The 21024-nt window shown below is 31.7% G+C and overlaps 1 protein-coding gene across 1 annotated transcript in view; it reads right to left on the bottom strand.

Annotated features, from left to right (window-relative positions):
* LOC118203056 (ubiquitin-associated protein 1) overlaps nt 1-19284 on the bottom strand; it is a 41030-nt gene extending 21746 nt beyond the window's left edge. The window contains exons 1-3 of the mRNA XM_035375300.2: nt 19174-19284; nt 11212-11254; nt 6104-6222 (exon numbers count right to left, since the gene is read on the bottom strand). Coding sequence (XP_035231191.1) covers nt 6104-6222; nt 11212-11233 — 141 coding nt within the window. The 5' untranslated portion in view covers nt 11234-11254; nt 19174-19284. The remainder of the gene's footprint in view (nt 1-6103; nt 6223-11211; nt 11255-19173) is intronic.
* Nucleotides 19285-21024: the final 1740 nt, after the last annotated feature.

Below are 21024 nucleotides of genomic sequence, written 5' to 3'. Positions count from 1 at the left end.
TATTTCATTTCGATGTACTCCTCTTTGATATGATTTAAATCAAATATAATTCGCTTCCGATAGCGAAGAAAGTGACAGAGGTTATTGAAAACGAAAAAATTTTGATTGAGAAATTAGTCGGTATTCTCGACACAGCAATTATAGGACTTGAACAGCGGAACTTTGTAACTGAACAAGAAATTATGTCTGTTTATAGAATTAAAGAGAATGTATTATCACATAGAAAACGAAGCAACTTAAACAACTTACATTGAAAGAAATGTTTAGTAAAGTAAACAAATAAATATTAAGCTCTTTTTTTTTTTTTTTTTTTTTTTGTAAATTTTGATACACTTTAGATCATAATTGTTCTTTATTTCGTACATTACGGTTTCATATTTTTAATTTTATAATTTCTGCATGCCCTTTTACCAGATTTAAACTGATGATCTATAATCTGGAATCGCCGAAGTCCCGACGAGTCCGGATTAACGACTTTAGAAATTAGCATTTAAGAATTAAAGTTCTAAAAGGAAAATACTAATGAAGTCTTTTGAGAAACAAGCAAGTAAAGTCAAGTATTAAATTAAACTTTTTTTAAAAAATTAAATTTATTTAATTAAATTATTTCTTCTTATAATACCATATTAATGCATATATCAAATGCAATTAACAATGACAAGCTAAAATTTTGAGAACTAATTTTTTAAAAACTACTCATGTGACTTTTATGACTCGGCAGTTTGGCATAATTTGAGTTGTAGAATTGAAATATGGAACAAAATTGGCATGCCATTTCAGAAAAAGTCTGATTTTGTGTCAAAATATCTATATTAGAACAATGCTGTATATAAATCTAATACCATACTTGCCAACCTACGACACTCTAAAATCGGGACAATTTTTTTAGAAAACAGGGGATTTACTGCAACGAGAAAAAGATTTTTAAATGATAAAAATATATTTACAATTTTTTTAGAAAACAGGGGATTTACTGCAACGACAAAAAGATTTTTAAATGATAAAAATATATTTTTAATAATGAATTACCTTGAAATCGTGTAATTAATATCTGAATGTTCAGTTACTAATTCTTAAATGCAAACAGAACATTCTGCATTAATAACATCTTGGTCCTTTGTTTCCACAGGAAATTTTTTTTTTTTTTTTTGTTGTTGTTGTTGTTGTCTCTGTGTTTTTGTGTACGAACATGTTTAAGAACATCCACCCTTCCACCGTACGAAATAAAAAAAAAAAAATCGCAGTGACAAATAGTTACACATCGCAAATGCATTATATTTCCTTGAGGAAACATTAGAAAGAAAGTCATCTGTATACGATTTTTGAAAAGTACATGAGTATTTTACCTAATATTTTTCTTAACATCGCCTTTTTCTCTTCAGTCAATAAACATCTTTAAAGAATATGCATTTTCTTTGCTTTCTTGTGCAATTTTTATGCTACTATTTGCAGCAGAAAGATTTTACATTCACACACGCAGACATAACCAACCAAAATTTTCATACAGTGCGTCAGAAGTTTTTTTTTTTTTTTTTTTTAAATAATGTGTGCAAGATGTTAAAAGAACCAATGTTTATTTAATTTGTGTAAAAGTAAATATTAAAATTGCAAGTGTTAGTTAATTTGTGTCTCTATATTGCGCTTCTGTGCGAACTTATCCGCGCCGAGTGGTGATAATGCGAACGAGGTAATTTATATTATATATGTGGATGGGAGGAAAGGAGTTTGTAAATTTTAGGTAGCCATATTAGATAACTTTAAATTTGATATTTTTCATACTTATGTTATTTTCTTCCACATAGAACTTAACTTGGCTGTTTGAAATGAAATTTACACCTAAAATTACTCGCGAGAAAAAGCGCGACATTTGAACAACCGTGTAACGTCCGCACCTGCATTTTAGTGAACGTAATTTTAGTAAAAAAAAGTGCGGACATTACGTGAGCGTATACAGTATGACGTTTTCGGACACGTACGCTCACTCACAAAGCAGAAACGCGGCATAGTTTCTCACCGATGAAACTACTTTGGTTTTCTTCACAATCTAGAGAAAAACCAGATGTTTTCAGACACCCCAAATAACTTTTTTGGCAAAGCAAATAAAGAAGTATTGAGCCAAGCTACATAAAAATTGTGAGAAAATTTAAGAATAAGAGAAAGATCTGGCGAAATATGTTGTAAATCAGGTTGGCGGGACAACGGTCAAAAATCGGGAGTCTCCCGCCTAAATCAGAAGAGTTGGCAACTCTGTAATACATATCCAAAATTGCGCTTTCGAGACATGAAAAACGCAAGTTGATTTTCACCAATTGTCACTGTAGAATGGAAGATATAAAACTGTCCTTTTTTTTTTTTTTTTTTTTTGTGGCAGTGTACATCTTTCGAAGCTCCTCATCCGTATTCAAAATAAAATCTCGATGGCTGATGTTCTTATTTTTCCTTCTAAATTATCCATGCATTTATTGAGGCCAATTCAAGAACATTTAAAAAAAAACTTGATCTGACCAATGTCTTGATGAGGACTTCACTGAGTATTTTCTAGCCATCTAGTCCAAAACATAAACTCCATATTTGATCAAACTGTAAAATACTCACAGCTTTTGGTGTCTTTTTACTTCCTTGAATGAAGTAAAAGAAGTATTGTAATCACGAAAAATTTCAGGTAGCATACAAAAATTCCAAGCAAGTGCTTTTATTGCTCCCCCTACTCACTTCCGTGAAATATGCAATTTTCTTTACCACAAATACATATGTTTATTTATCAACAAACCGAAAATAGCTAAAAAAGTCGTAAAAATAACAAAAAACTTATAATTTTCTGGATATGGTCAAAATGAGCGATAGCCGTAATTATGGGTATAAACAATATTGGAGAAAATAATTATTAAAAATGCACAAAAAATATCACGCAATATTCATAAGTCTTTAGAAAGAGTTTAAAAAAATCTAGAGTGAACAAACAAACTTAACAAAGAATTAAAAGAAGTTATGTCTAATTAGAACAGAAATAGCGGTCAAAATAACCTTTGCCATAATTCTAGTGTTAATTTGCCTCGATTGACTGCCAAGTTTCTTAGATATATATGTTTCTTCAATATGCCATCTAAGTGCTTCGTCATCAGAATTCCCGAGTTTCTATGTCACAATACTTCTAAAACTTGTTTTTATTATAATTAACTGGTAGGGTTGGATCTACTATGTGATTTGCCATCGATATTTCTACAATTTCTAAATTTTGCCTCCTTTACGTACATATATAATATATACATACATACATATTTTGCTAATTAAAAGATAATCTGAAAAAAAAAATTCTCACCGATTAAAATTATCAACCAAATGGTGTATTTATTTACATTTAATGATCTGCGAGTGAAAACAAAATTTGACCTGTGTGCACAAGTTAGTGCATGAAATATACAAATTAAGTGATTGACTTCATGTTGCACAATGGATGCATGTTGGAATTCAGATACATAATGTCATTCAAAGTTCATATGCCTCAAAGATAACATTCAAATTTAACAGTTACAACTTAAAGGTAACATTTAAAAAAGAATAAAGGTTGTAGTAAATTGGTAGATTTTGGCATGGGAAATACAGAGATAGACCAAGGATACTTAAATTTTAAAGCAACTACAGTTTGGAGATTATTTGGAAAAAAAAAAAAAAAAAATCTCATGTGCACACCACATGACTTTCTTATACGGAATATTAAATTATATGCATTTTTTCTTGCCTTTTATTTAAACTTATTGGATTGAATTAAATCTACTTTGACAATAGCACATAAAAAAACAATAGAACAAATGCACTCTTTAAAGTTCACTATATTTGTTTACCCTAGGGACACTCTGGCCCTAGGCTCACTTAACAGCAATACATTTCAATCATTTTTTTAACTCAGAATGCACAAAATTTATATCATCTTAAGAATTATCTAATCGTTGCCACATGTTCTATTCAAATATTATAATGAATCTAAATCGATGTATAAAAGAAATTAAGCAAAGAACAACAACAAAAACAAACAAAAAAAAAAAAAAAAAGAAAGAAACAGTTTTTCACAGACGGTTCAGTATTTCTCAATCAATTAATTCACTTCTCACTTCGCGAAAAGGCAAATATACATAAAAACTCCAAATGTCCGTATTGAAAATTATGAATTAAATCTTAAACACTTATTTCCTCAAATAAATTCCAGAATGGATTAAGCATGATTTAATTCGCAATAATAAAAGAAGGCATTACCTTTGTTATTGCAAAGCTTACTTTCTCTAGATTGGCAACAAATCTACTATTCTGTTGTTTCAAATGTAAACAAGCAATGGCTAACATGGCAAAATTATTAGGCTTAGTGGCACTTAAACAATTTTTAAATTGTTGATAATTCTAAAAATATTTCATATAGATTTACTAAAGGCATAAAAACCTTAATCGAAAGATAAAAAGAGCATAATTCAACCATTTTTAAAGCAAAAAATGTACAATTTACAAACATATAAGAGTAAAGAAACTGAGATTACTGAGCCGGGTAACAGCCTGGATATATATATATAAATATATTTATATACGTTTGGTGCGGCTGATTGCAACCAAAATACGAGGTGCACATCTACATGTTATAGCAGTCCTATATACGAAATTTCAACATTCTGAGGCTACTCGTTTTTGAGTTATGCGAGATACGTACGTACGTACGTTCGTACAGATGCCACGAAAAATTCTCTTCAGAATGCATTTTAAATTCGCTTTACAATTTTTTTTGGGGGAAAAGGGTCCTTTATTCTGTCCTTACGAACAGATGTCAAGCAAAAACATCGTTAAATTGCATTTGATAGCGGCGAAAATGGATATTTGCGTTGAAATATGCTGCTTGAAACTTTTTACGATTACAATACTTCCTTTTTACTTCGTACAAGGAAGAAAAAAAAGGGGATGATTTGGTGAATTTTTGGACTGCAACTTACAATGAATGTGGTTACCTGAAGAATGTTATGGGCATGGTTGCCAGAGTTTGGAGAATTCTGAAAATTTGGGGACTTCTATTAAGGTGGTTGCAATAATACGCAAGTAACAGCCCAAGAACTAAATACCTCTCAAATCTCTTTAAAGCAATATATCAATTACTAGGCAACTTGCTCCAGGGCAACCAATAGCAAAAATTGCATTCAAAGACTATTCATTTTGTTGACACAAAGAAACCATGAAGCAACTACAAGAGAATTAGAATCAGTTGAACTTAGTGCAAGAAAATCAATAGTTTGCGTTTCACTCAGTTCATCTTCAAATGAGACTTGCTTAAGGTCATGTCATCATCATTTTCAGTGGAGCCATTAATCCAGATATAGCCAGAACTATGATTTCTAAATGTGCTTTGATCTGCAGAAAGAAAAGAACATGCAAATGGGCATTCCTTGTTCAAGATTCTGTTTCTACAAGAATCAGTTTAACAGTTTGGGGTGAAGTCATCCAAAAAAAAAAAAAAAAAAAAAAAAAAAAGGTCGCAACAAACTAGTATCTGAGGTTCTGTAACCAGTGTCACAGATAAGTGTAAAAGTTCTTAGAATAACATGCATGGCTGTTTACGGACACTGTTGGCCCAGATTTTTTGCTAACAAGTGACAACGGTTGTCCACATTACTGATATCTGAATACTTGGAAAACGAAGATATGTCTTGAATAAATTACTCACTAGATTTGGAGTATGCAGAGAATGCATTAAGGCTTCTCTGAATATTCCAGTATCTGAAAAGTACAAATTGGGAAAAGTGCAATTTCACAAGGCTTGATCAACAATTTTATAAATTCTCTTTAATTAGGATATGAAGACTGTATTTCTATCAGAGGCAATCCCGTATTACACAAAGATTGACATAAAAGAGGGAAGTTCATTTTCACATCTGTTTTTAATGTCCAAAAATGTGATATCAAATTGAATATTTGAGACTGATCAGCTGACAAACCTGATAAATATATGTATATATAGATTTAATTTAAACAAATTTAGTTTTATTTAATAAACAGAAATAAACTTAAATAAATTTAAAAAAAGCATTAAAATGCCACTAACACTAGGCCAGAAACCTGAACTGCAACCTACCTGCTCGGCAAGTAAATTTGATGGAAATTCTGCATCAAGCGCTAAAGGCATAGAAACTGGTCGCGGTGGGCAGAATTTAGGAGATATTTTAACAGGAACACCATCTAAATAACTGAAACCTATATATTTAATATGAAAAAGAAATATTTCAATTCTGAAATCAATGGCACACAAATATTACACGCACAAAACAAAAAAAGGTAATTTAAATTTTTAATTTCATACTTTAATCTGTTCAGTACAGAATCTCAGAAAACATACATTAATTACTAAAAATAACTTAGAATATGAGTATAATTGGACTTTTCATATGATTTAATTAATAGCAATAAAGCAAAGTTTATATGCATTGGTATTGCATACCATAAAGCTAGCTGAACTAAGGATAATTAACACACACATTTGGATGGTGAGGGTACATATGCAATTTTTTCCCATATCTTTGCTTAATGAACAAATTAATAATTTCATAATTTTACTATACCATCAGCTACAAAAAGAAAGAAAAAAATAAAAAACCAGATGAAGTCTATCCCCAATTTATAACACAATTAATCAATTATTGAAAATATTTCAAATAACTGTTTAATTTGGTAATTTTCCATTATACGGATGCTACAAAAAACATACGATATTGTTTGTTATGACAGCATTGACAAATTTTAAATACATTATAAATGAAATACAATTTAAATTTGAACAGAGGCTATGAATTTAGAGATGTCTTGCAATATTTCGTAAAACATTTCTTTTTTTTTTGTGTGTGCGCGTTATGTGGTATTTCTCCCACCTTCTTAGTGTGGTGGTCTGTACGCTCAGCTCGTAATTGAGAGCTCCGCGATTCAATTCCCAGCGAAGGCATTGCTAATTTTTCATCTTGCCTGCTTCCAAAAATACCTAATGCCTCTACAGTGGCACTTGAACTAAAAGGGTGTTTGGATGATAATTCTCCTCACCCGGGATTTGGTGATTGGATCCTCTAAAAACCCCAGTCACACTTTAAAAGGAGGAGTATATAAGGTATTTCTCCCGCCTTCTTAGTGAGCCTTCGTGGTGTAGTGGTCTGCATGCTCAGTGCATAATTGAAAGCCCCTGGCAAAGGCGTTGCATATTTTTCTTCTTGCCCGATTTAAAAAAAAAAATACCTAATGTCTCTACAGTGTAATTGATGCCGCATAATCTCTAATAAGTCAAGATGGTGGTGTAAAACATATTTTGTACAAAATTTCATTTTTTTGTGTAATTGATGCCACATAAACTCTAATAAGTCAAGATGGTGGTGTGGGGTGCCATGTTGGCATTATTACACTATTCTGTACTTGCCCACATTCATTCAACTGTTTGCATATGACATCGAATATATTTGGGTTTACAAAATTGTATCTGTAGTTACTGTGAGGTGATTATACCCTGCTTCTTTCAAATCCTCCATTTTGTATGCTTTCCAGCAATCAGAAAAAATTATACTACTATCTTTGACGTTTTTTTCAATTGTGCCATGTAAAGTTTCAGCTGAGCGATCTGAAATGGCTACAAGAAAGCATTCTTTTTTTTTTCTAAAGTTTCTCTACATAGGCTTCCAAAAACTGACTGTGGATTAAGAACACGCTCAACATTACTCTTTCTTCCAGTAAAAGGACATCGCCTCTAATGTTCTGTTATTTCCACCAATTTCAGGTCTACATAACAAGACGTGAGCGCAAACCACTGATATATAATTGTTCTAGTTGACAACTGCATTATGGTTCATTTTCCACAGCACATTACAAAAGTCATCTGAGGTCAGTTTGTGGCATGAACACCAGATAGATTTTACAGCTGCACAGAAATTTAGGAGCAATCCTTCAAATGAAGTGTGAAACGTAGCACCTATTTTTTCTCAGCAAGATCTAAAGTTGCAATGCCATACTGGCATCGCCTATGAAGAATTCCTTCATCCTGTAGTAATTTCACTGCCTCCTCATCTTTAGGTGAATTCCAGATTGCAAAATCCATTTTCTTTTTTTTTTTCCTCCTATAAAAAACACTATTAGTCAAATAACGTATACGAAGAAAGTCATCTATCAAATTATGTGTCGTGCAGTTCTGAAAAAAGGCTGCAGATACGGAATATTTGACTCAATTTCACTCATAAAACCAAGATGATTTAGCTGATCACATTGTTGCTATCTTTGGCACATTACTACACATTTTGTTTTTCGTGGTTCCCATATAACTGAAAAGTACCTTTAATTTTTTAATAATTGCATGCCCATTATTTTAAAATTTTAACATTAAAAATGTATACATTATAAAATATCAAAAAATTTCACACATTATACAACAAATCCTTCATCCCCTTTTAAAGCAAGAATGAGTAAAAAATACTAAGCAATTTTCCAGATTCCTCCCTCCAAAATATACAGAATTATAACTTACATAGCAGAAAAGTTTTATTTCTCCTCCCCCCCAAAAAAAACACATGGTACATGGTATGCATTTAAAAGGGGTTTATAAGCAAAGACACTTCACTTAGAATCACGATCACAATATCTTATAACCCACATTTTTTTCCGTCTTTCAAGGAAAAATATTTCCCGACACATTTAGCTGGTCATTTATGCACCATTTTACAAGTGCACTGTTCCTTCTATCATTTTATTTTAGTAGATGAATTTCTTAATTTTATTAAATGAGGCTTTTTTACTTCCTAGGACAGATTTTAAATTTAATGTTCATTTCATTTCTCATATTATTTTACATATTTTTAACTTCTGACTTAGACTGCCACTTAGAATTATATTCTGGGAAGTTACTCTTTTGCCATTTTACATGTTTATGCATGTTAATTTTACTGATATACACAAGTTTTTTTTTTTTTTTTTTTTTTTTTAGGATAACTTTTTTTTTTTAATTTAGTACTCATTTTGTTTAACTAAACTCTTGTTTTCTATGTCAATATCATTTAATAATTAATTTAAATTTGGGATTGTTTGCTGAAGATTTATTCCTTCGTCATTTATCACTTTATAAATAAGCTTCTTAGCATTTCATTTTTAAATATGGATTAAGTGATTTTATTCTTCAAATGATTCTTTGTTTGACATTTTACAAGAAACCCATTCATCTATTGAGCATAGTGCAGAAATCAAACAATGAAAAAACGGATTTATTATACAAAATGATAGTAGTATTTTCTCTGAATCTCTGCAAGCCTTTTCAATAAAAAAGGAAACAAAAATGATGTTAAATCTATTTTTTATTTTCACATATCAACTCAAATGTCAAGTAGACTTCATAAATTTTCAAACACAAACTGATGAAAACTATCATTTTTTTTCAAACTTTTTTAAGACAATTTTTACTAAGGTTGTCATTTGAAGACCTCTTCAAACAAAGACAGCAGCAGAATTTGTAGCACAGTTGCTTGACATATTCCTGTAATTTGGAGAACCATCCATATTACAGTCAAACAATGGAAGAAAATTTTGTAACAGACGTACTGATGGCTTAAACCTGGTCACAGCTCAAGAACGTGCTTTACAAAATAAGACAGTGGTGAGACAGCAAATCAGGACATAGAAAACATGTTGACAACATAGATGAATAACAAACAGTTCCTGCAGAACACACTAAAATTTAATCAGTTCATGAAAAACACAACATTATGCTTGATTGCACAGTTAAGAGCTAGACTGCCAAGAATTCCTATTTTAAAGGAAGCATTTGATTCACTGAATGACAAAGTCCAATTATATGCTACTCTGTTCACAAGAAGACTATGTTTTGAAAAACAAAGTTATACAAGAAGATCTGCAAATTGTTTTAATGAACTGAATATTTATGGAGAAAGAGAAAACTATAGAATATATGGAAATTATGTAAAGAAGATCCGGTACTTTTCAGTTTTGCCGGCGCAAGCGATCAAGTCGCCAATAATGGTACAACCGATGCCAAACGGAATAGTCTCGCTGGTAACCTTTTAGGCCTCATTTTCAAAACAAGTCGCAGCTTTTTCTTATCAGATTGATTGTTTCTTTCAATACTGGCATATAATTACATAGAATTTTTATCAGGTAGTTCAGTTTTATGTCTAAGGCCATTTTCGGTAATTAAGTCAATTAAGATGCAATCACAGCGCTTACCCGAAGCCGAAAATATAGAAAAGGTAATGTCCAAGGGTTAAATTCATCTATTCTATTGAGAATGCATTAGCGAAGTAAAGCACTGCAGTTTTACATCATTTCTGAGTAAGTTATTCGTAGAAATTAAAATATTTCTTGCATTTAAACTTGTGTTCCAAATTAAGATTTAGCTTGAAATTAATGTAGATAATTACTGAGAGCCTTAGATTTTTGTAGAGTAGTTTATGTGAGATGAGATCGCTTGGGGTCACGTGATATGAACCGGCGAATCAGGATGTTGAACCATGAAAGCATAGTAAATTCTTAAATTAATGTCTTTTTACAAATTTATTGTCTTTATTTATTGGCTTTTTATAAAATTTTAAGCGATATTAAAATGTTTATGCCTTCAAAAAAAGAATTCTTAGAACTAACATTTTTCTTAGTATTTTTTGTGTGTTTACTGTATGTTGTCGCCAATAAAGTCTGCTCGGCGAGATTTGCGCCGGCGAAACGGAAAAGTACCGAAGATCCGATTAAAATCTCATTACAAAGCCTCTGTGGGGGCTTACAAATCCATATCCCACTACCTGAAGCTGATATAAGTAGAGATGCCGGGTTTATTTCAGCTATTAGCATGAAAATAACAAAAATCTTTTTCAACTGGGAAAAGAAACAGTCACATAAAACAGCTATATTTCCAATTCCTGCTTAGAATTTATCAACAAAAACTAATTAAGATTGGAAACTAGATATAGAGAAATTGCTCCTGTCAACTGCTACAGTTCAAAGTTTAGGTACTAATCAGGGATTTAACAAGTTTCTGCAAAAGACAGCAAGCCAACAAAAAATATAAAATAATATATGAAGAAAGAGTTAAACACATTATATCACAGACATACATAAGCAAACTTTTCAAATTACACTTTTTCCCTCCATTCATATTTTGTGTAAAAGTACTTTAACAGAAAGACATTGAGAGTATTAAATGAGAGAAAAACTCACCATCTTTTCTGTCAAAATCCATTTCAAAAGGAATGTTTTCCACCTAAATTATTGAATTTTTTAAAACAAAAGAAAAATCACATTATTACTTTAAAAATGAAACAGAAAAACAAAAATGAAGACATACATTAAGAATAATTATAAGATGGAAATTTAAAAAGAAGGGTAAGAACTATATTTGATTGAGAAACAGAGAATTTAACATCACACTTAAATCTGATTTTAATATTTACTCCCGTTCAGACAGAACCAAAGGTAAGCAATGAATTTAAAGTGAAACCTAGGTTCACAAATGCAATTCATTTCTGAAAGCAACTTGTCCCTCAAAATGTTTGTAAACCAATTTCTTTAAAAATGTAAAACAAATTTTTTTCCGGGCTTTCAGATGTCTATATTCGGGTGAAGACGTACGTTATTCAAAATCGGATGGCTCTACAATGGATGGCTACCATTGTTTTATCACAACGCGAGAAACATGCATACATTTATGCAGATTCTTTTTTGCAGACAAAATCAAAAGAAATTACTAAATCTAGTAAAAAAAAAAAGAATGCAATATTAAACACAAAAGCAAACATTCTTTTAAAACTTGCACTAAAATAATAAAAAATTATTCACAGAGTTTAACAGTTCATACTTAATTTTTATAGCTTAACATTATTTTCAGGAGCAAATTTAAGCTTTAAAAAAAAAAAAAAAAAAAAAAAATATTCCACATAAATTATGTAAGATAAAATTCTTTAAAAAAATTGCATTGAACATTCATTATTCCAAAAAATTTAATAATTACTCTTTTGATCTAGCTTTTTATGACAAAAATCCCAGAAAAATTATAGTATTGCAATTAATAGATAGTTATATTTATGTCACTAATGATTAGCATCATTGCAGCTTCACTGAGGAATTTAAAAATTGTCTTGAATTACTTGTGTATTCTTACTTGCTGAAATTTTGATTTAATCATGAATGCTATAATTCTTTGAAACACTTTTAAGTTGCTTTTGAATTTAAAGCTACATCTGTAAGAAATAATCATTAACACATTTTCAAATTCAATGCCACATGCTTTCACTTTTTAATTCTACAACAAAAATTGCATCATTGTGCACCAGAGACCATGAATTAAAACTACTGATTCAAAAGTAAAATTTAAAAAATTGATACTTTTCTGTTGTGTACCAAAAACACATACTGGCAGTATTTTTAGTTATAAACAATTTCTAGTTATTAGTTGTTTATAAACAACATGCATACGGTACTTTCTCTCTCTATATATAAATATATACATGCCAAAATGAATGACAGGTGCACAATGGAAAAGCATAAAAAAATTAATCATTGAAAAGAATAAAACAGAATTTAATATTGCATGAAAAGAAATAAATATAAACGCTTACATTACCTCTTTGGTTAGAGTAGACTGAAGGGTACCCCTTATATTATCGTGAAGTTGTTGTTTCATGTATGATAACCTGAGAAGTTGAATGTTCTGTAAATATACTTTTACCTAGAAATGGCGTTTCTTTGACTTTTTAAGTGAAAAAATATGAATGTGTACATTGACGAAGGGAGTGTGCAATGTCAAGTTTGCGCAATTCTCCGATTTTTTTTTTTTTTTTTTTTTAGTGAAAATAGTTTGACGTATACATGGATAAAGTTAAGGGAGTGCATAAAGCCTAGTTTGTGCAGTTCTGTGATTTTTTTTAAGTTTAAATATGTCAATGTGTACATGGATACCAAGTTTGTGCAATTCTTTGACTTGTTATTTTGTCTTTGGATAGCCATGGTTTTTGGAGCTAAAACTGCACAAAGACAAAATAAGTCAAAGAATTGCATGAACTAGGTATCCATGTGCAGCGAAAAATTACCAATTTTCACCAAAGGGGTACCCGTAAATATACTTTTACCAAATCTTTTTATAAAGTTTAATTTAAAACATTTATTTATTATTTTATGACATTTTACTTAAAGATATAATTATTGCATCATTACAAAGGCTGACATCTGTTTTCGGACATGTATTTTTCAGTTTTACTTGCAAACATCAGTTATAAATATTAGCAAAATGACAATTTTACCTTTTCTTTCTTTTAACACATGCTATTGATCAATTTTTAAAACCTGCTTGTTTTGAAAAAGTTATTCATAATGTTTTTGGTTAAAAAAACAAAAAAAAAAGTTAAAGCAAAAAATCATTCAGAAAATGAATTTCGGGTTTTCATAAAAAAATTTGTTCACTTATACCCTTTTTGATAAACACTAAACTTCTAATTCTACAGGCAGCATAAGAGTCCATTAATGCCTGTACCTCCATGCATAACATTAAGCAATATAATTAAGACACAATAACACGCCGAATAAATACTAATTCAGAAGTCAAAAAACAAAAATCAGCGTTATACCTACAAAATTTTCACAGGACTAGTTTCGATGGTTTTACCGAACCATCATCTTCAGCAGCAAAACCGCAAAATTTATCCATTTTTTGCAGCAATTCCACTTTGTGTTTGATGGACATCGAAACATACTTTTGTTTTGTAGATCCTTTGGAAGCTCCAGCATCGGAAATTCTATTTGACATAATCGAAAGTTCAAGTTTACTTTTATAAAATTGCTCTTACAGTCTGCAAAATTTTTTTTTTTTGCGGTTTTGCGGTTTGCAGCTGAAGATGATGGTTCGGTAAAACCATCGAAACTAGTCCTGTGAAAATTTTGTAGGTATAACGCTGATTTTTGTTTTTTGACTTCTGAATTAGTATTAAGCAATATGTTTTTTGAATTCAATTCTTAATTTGGAATTTGCCACATATTAGTTCATCTACAAGAGGCAAATACAGTCAAAAGTCGTTAATTCGGACACCCATAATCCAGACCTCAAAGCTAAAAACTTTCTGCGCATGCTCCGCGTTGACACATGCGCATAGGCGTTTACGCGTGCGCGTAAGACCTTTACGACTGCGCATATGCGTGTGGGCAAGCGCAGAATATGTTTTCGCGTGCGCGTTTTATGAATAACGGACGGCATAAGCTAAAATTATCTAATTACCTATTTCAGTTAATGTTGATGATTGCATTGTTCCTTAATCTTCAAATTAGATCCGGTTTATTATTTTTTGCAGACTGTAAGAGCAATTTTATAAAAGTAAACTTGAACTTTCGATTATGTCAAATAGAATTTCCGATGCTGGAGCTTCCAAAGGATCTACAAAACAAAAGTATGTTTCGATGTCCATCAAACACAAAGTGGAATTGCTGCAAAAAATGGATAAAGACATGAAGAAGGTGACAGAGAGGTTAGTGAAAACGAAAACATTTCGATTGACAAGTTAGTCGGTATTCTCGGCACAGCAATTACGGGACTTGAACAGCGGAACTTTGTAACTGAACAAGAAATTTTGTCTGATTATAGAATTAAAGAGAAAGTATTATCACATAAAACGAAGTAATTTAAACAACTTGCATTGAAAGAAATGTTTAATACAGTAAACAAATAAATATTAAGCTTTTTTTGTAAATTTTGATATTCTTTAGATCATAATTGTTCTTTATTTCATAAATTACGGTTTCATATTTTTAATTTTAGAATTTCTGCATGCCATCTTACGAGATTTAAACTGATGATCTATAATCCGGAAAAATCGATAATCCGGAATCGCCGAAGTCCCGACGAGTCCGGATTAACAACTTTTGAGTGTATATTAAATTTAGACTTGTTTGCAAGTATAGCATTGTTCCAATAAGATAAAACTTAGCTCATTACAGATTTTGCAAATGTCAGGCATGTTTTCCTTGTTCTCTTGCTGAAGCAGAAATTTCCTTCTTGTTGATTGCCAATTTTATCCATTTGCCCTAAATGATTCTTCTAAAAAGCTTCAGGGTTAATTTTTATTGCAAATCATTCTTCTAAATCTGCTGAATATTTTACAGTACGAAATTTTTGGACGATGATTGCTTTTTTTTTTTTTTTTTTAAATAAATCTGTAATCTGTGGTGTTAGTTTAGAATGTATTCCAAACTTCAGCACATTTTCAACAGTTCCACGCAATTTCCATCATTTTATTATACCAAACATAATAATGATTTACATCAGAGATTTTTTTTAGTATCTGCAATACTTTTACTGCCTTTAAAAAGATGAATTATATTAAATTTCTAACAGCATTTGTCAATAATTTGCAGTGTCTTGCCATGTACACTTCAGATATGGAACTGCTAATATACAGGGTGTGTTTATAAAGTCTCGGACCCATTTTGATGTTTAATAACTCATAAAATAATGAAGATATAAACAAACTTATGGCATTAATTGATGGAATAACTTATATATTTTACTTTTCAGGTTTGAATATCTTTACTTTTGTAAATATCATCTGCACATGTGGTTAATTTCAGATAATTTCATTTTCCAGTCTAAATATCTGTACTTTTCTAAATATCGTCTGCTTATTAATTGCATTTTTCTCTCTTTTGTTTTTGGCAACTATTGCAATGTTATGTTTACTTTTGATGTGTTTGTTCTAGTACTTTTGTATGCGATTTTTTATTCGATCGGATACTAAGGAGAATGCATACACCACAAGAGAAAGCACACATTTTATGGTGGTTCACAAAAACGAAATCCATGATGCAAACACAGAGAAATTGCAGTAGAATTTACCAAACACATCCTCCATCCAAAAGCAGCATCTTGCGGTGGAAAAGAATTTTCTAGAAACTGGAAGTATCGCAGATAAGAAACGTTCCAGACATCCCAGCACAAGTGATTTTGATGTTGTGTGTTTGATTATGCCAAAGCCTCGAGAGCTATCTGCCTAAAGGGAGGGATACCTTCACGGAGGACTTTCTAAGGGAAACTGGCTAGTATACACGTTACACATAGGGAAAACCACGAAAATGCACATGCAGCCAGACCGTTCGTGGGATTCGAATCTCGGACCGAACTACCAGTGCTCAGCGACTTTACCGCTCGGCCACTGGTGGGCGATTTTTGATGTTGAGCATTTCAGAGAGACATTTTTACACAATCCTAAAAAATCTGTGAGATCAGCGGCAAGAGAATTGGATATGCCAATTTCGATAGTGTACAAAAAAAATTAAGACTGCATGCATACAAAGCTCAAATTGTTCAAGTTTTGTACATTATTAAAAAAAAAAATTAAGACTGCATGCATAGAAAGTTCAAATTGTTCAAGTTTTGGAACCGGACAATAGGCCTAGGAGGATGGCCTTTGCAAAAGATATGCTAAGGAGGATAGAAGACGATGATGAATTTCTGAAGCGCATAATGCTCTCCGACGAAGCATCCTTTCACTCTTTCTGGCATTGTTAATCGCCATAACATGCGCATATGGGGATCTGAAAACTGCCATGAATACCGTGAGGCACAAAGGGATTCCCCAAAGGTTAATGTGTGGTGCGGGCTAATGCACGAGTCATTGGGTCTTTCTTTTTTACAGAAAAAGACGGTCTCATCAGTCGGAAAACATCATATTTCCACAACTAGAAGAGCTTCAGCCACATGTCTTTTGCAACAAGATGGTACACCACCTCATTGGAGTACCATCGTTATTTGAATGACCATTTTACAGGAAGATGGATTGGGCGAAGAGGTCCAATTCCTTGGCCACCCAGATCACCTGATATAACACCACTGCACTTTTTCCTTTGTGGATTTTTAAAGGACAACGTTTACCTGAGGAGTGTCGAACATTGATGACCTAAAACCCAGAACTACAACCACAATAGAATCTGTGGATGCCGACAAGCTTGCCACTACCTGCCGTGAAATTGAATATCGACTTGATATTCTCCATGCGATGAAGGGGGCACATGTGGAAGTTCATTGACAAGGGTTATGAAACTTTTTGAGTCCATCTAACCATTTATGTTATTAATTTTAATCTATCTTTATTATTTTACGAGTTATTAAACATCAAAATGGGTCTACCCTGTATTTTGCTAAACAAGTAAAAGTTTCCAAATGCAAATGATAATTCTTGGGATGTATTTTTATTTAAAAAAAAAAAAAAAAAAAGGTACTTTTCCGTTTTGCCGGCGCAAGCGATGAAGTCGCCAATAATGGTACAACCGATGCCAAACGGAATATTCTCGCTGGTAACCTTTCACGCCTCATTTTCAATACAAGTTGCCGCTTTGTCTTATCAGATTGATTGTTTCTTTCAATACTAGCGTACAATTACATAGAATTTTTATCAGATACTAGTTCAGTTTTATGTCTAAGGCCATTTTCGGTAATTAAGTCAATCAGGATGCAATCACAGCGCTTACCCGAAGCCGAAAATATAGAAAAGATAAAGTCAAGGGTTAAATTCATCAATTCTAATGAGAATGCATTAACAAAGTAAAGCACTGCAGTTTTACATAATTTCTGTGTAAGCTATTCGTACGAATCGAAATATTTCTTGCATTTAAACTTGTATTCCAAATTAAGATTTAACTTGAAATTAATGTAGATAATTACTGAGAGCATTAGATTTTTGTAGAGTAGTTTACGTGAGATGAGATCGTTTGGGTTCACGTGATATGAACCGGCGAATCAGGATGTTGAACCATGAAAGCATAGGAAATTCTTAAATTAATGTCTTTTTACATATTTATTGTCTTTTTATAAAATTTTAAGCGATATTAAAATGTTTATGCCTTAAAAAAAAAGAATTCTGAGAACTAACATTTTTTAAATATTTTTTATGTGTATACCGTATGTTGTCACCAATAAAGTCTGCTTGGCGAGATTTGCGCCGACGAAACGGAAAAGTACCAAAAAAAAAAAAAAAAAAAAAACAATTATAACTAGAAATATTGTCTACCAAAGCATTTTAATGAAAATTTGGAGTGTCCAATTTAGTATTATGCAAATTATGAATTAACACTTTTTGAACATATTATTTTATTACCCAGAATATTTTGACGTTATTTATTTAAAATGATCAGAATTTAAAATAAAGAAAAAATAATATATTAGAAAAAAATTGAAATATATTTTTCAGTATTTAGTACAAGAAAAAAGAACATTGCTAGCACCTACGAGATCTATGAATATAAATTTCAAAATTACATGTGTCTGAAAACAAATCTGAGCCATTGCATATTATTAAACATAATGAAATATCTAATTAGAACTTGCTCAATGGAACTGAAAGCAGTTTAGGGCAGAAAGACTCCCTATAAACTTATATACTCTTAAACAACTGCTTATACTTCACTGCCTTTCTTATTGTAATATAAAAATTGTTAAGAACTCCTTGGAAGTGAATCTTCTCAAATTTCAGCCTTCTCCTACTCAGATGTTTAGACACAAAAGAGATTATATTAGAAGCTATCTTATATAAGAAAGATTTATCCCAAAGAATGTCCTTTAAATGATAGAGAAGTAGCCAATTTTTGACACTGATGAGCACTATATGAATCAATATTTAGTTCTTTTATTTACAAAATACATATACAGATTCAAAACACTGCTGTGTGTAAACACAACAGGTTTGAAAATTTATAGAATATGAAATAAGTGCAAGATGCATATCACTTAACAAAAGACACACAAATAGCTTATTTTTTTAGCCATGCATCAAAAAACTTCCAATTCATAAGTTTAAAAATAATTTTTTAAAGTTTTTTTAAAAAAAACTTCACTTATTTCAGAATATAATTTTATATTACCCATCTTACACAACTGATCAACATACACATTTCAGCTAAAATATATCCAAACTTCTCAGTCTTTCCTCATTTATCAGTATACTTTTTATTCATGTTTATCATGAATTAATTAAAACATTACTCTACCTCGTAAATAACAGGAAAAAATATTAAATTTTAAAGACAAAATAAAATGAGAATAATTAATTAGCTGTACATTAGAAGCGCTGAGAATAAAAAATTGGTTATCAATCTCAAATAGGTGAAAAGGTCATGAAATAAATAGCAGTTAACATCCCTTCTTACCAAAATTCCATTTACGTTCCATGAAATAATTTCACAGCGATTGCCATATTGACCATTATCAAAGTAGAAGTAAAAGTATTCTTTAACATGCAGTCATTTGCACATGATTCAGCAGCAGTGTTAAATCTTTTTTTATGGTCCTAAACAGGTCTCAATTTCTAAAATCCGAAGTGGCAGACCCCTACAGAAGGCTGTCAGGAAAGATGAACTGAATAATGATAAATAGTTAAATAGTAGAAACATCTGATTTGGGGCTTTTCCATCATACTAATGAGAAAATTTATAACGGTAAAAATGTCATTAATGAGAGATCGCTAGACACAGTACCAGAGTAAGGAAGCAAATTTTAACGAAGTGTAGGTACGAAAACTTTCTAACCACAGTATCCAATCTTTTTTCCCCCTCCCAATGACTGGCACTTGCTTATAAAGGCACTGGCCACTACTAAGGCCAGAAGTGGTGGCCATTTTATTGTGGAGGCACCTAATAGGCGGGCATCATTACCTCCTATGAAGGGACAGACAATTTTACATCCATTCAAACCCGGGCCTTTTGGTGTCGCAGTCAGGCTCCCCTAATCATTATACAGTTTGGGCGGCGTATCCAATCTGCCAAGTAAAGTGTCCTTTCAGACAAAACAAAAAAAAAAAAAAAAAAAAGGCTTGAGTTCGAGAATTAATCTGTAAGCTGAGAACAAAAATAAGATTCCATACAAGTGACTGACCCTTTTCAACTCCCCATATTTGGTTACATCAATCGATGAAATAATGATGTGAAGATATAATGGTCCGAGAAGAAAAGTATTATGTTCTCAAAATTGGTTTGAAGGATCTAGTTTCATTTTCTTAACGGAAATTCGTTTCATTTACGTATGCTATTTAGAATTAATTTTCTTTGCGTTTTGTCAGTGTGGCGATATCATTTGCGTCAACGAAGCGCCATCTGTGAAACTCCTCGCATGCAATTTTCTTTTCGCCAGAGTGGCAACAGTAAGCCTTCAAGAAGAAAAAGAACATTGTCTGATTTTCTGTCTGTGTAATTCTATATAAAAAAATTTAAATAAATATTAATCTTATTGGAGTCAGAACAGTGTTTAACATTTCCCATGTTCCAGACTTCCACACTGGTTTACCCGGATGTGATCCAATTCTACTTATGAAGTGTAAAATGGAAAAAGAAAGTACGATGTTTCTGTAATGTTACAAGATGTCACTGATATTATACGCACGTTATATGTAGTCACCTGTTATCGAATATATGTTACGGACAGCGTCGTAAGCAGCTGCGTACCCATTTTAAAGTTCCGCAGTTTTTTTTTCTGAGTTCGACGGTGGATTGTATGATAGTTTCGATTTCTTCTGGTGCGCATGGATTGCATCAAGAATTGATGGTTCGATTGTTTTTATGCGTCTGTGAAATACAAATTCCGAGCGTACGTGGGACTAAAATACTTCTGAAATGGTAAGTCAACTTTAAAAATTTAAATTTTGTTCTATATTGCAATGTATCTTCAGCGGTAATGTATGCAATTAGAATTTTCAGAATTCATCAAATGTGTTAGGAATAATAAATGAACTAGTTTTGGCTAAATCGCAGAATGGGCTACATCAGTCGATGTGGTGTTTACTTGTTCAATGCTTGGACATGCCTTTTTATAATGTAATATTGGTTACGCCTCTTCTTAAAAACAAGTTACAGCGGCCGAGCGATAAAGTCGCTGAATACTGGTAGTTCGGTCCGAGGTTCGAATCTCGCGAACGGGCTGGCTGTATGGGTTTTTTCGTGGTTTCTCCATGTGTAACGTTTATACAAGCTAGTTTCCCTTAGAAAGTCCTCCACGAAGGCATCCTT

This window comes from Stegodyphus dumicola, chromosome 9 (genome assembly GCF_044657685.1).
Source record: "Stegodyphus dumicola isolate Sdum_Otavi_A_Nest chromosome 9, ASM4465768v1".
NCBI classification, from domain to species: Eukaryota; Metazoa; Arthropoda; class Arachnida; order Araneae; family Eresidae; genus Stegodyphus; species Stegodyphus dumicola.
The sequence above is the reverse complement of the archived record's forward strand: the minus strand, read 5'-3'. Positions and strand labels throughout refer to the sequence as shown.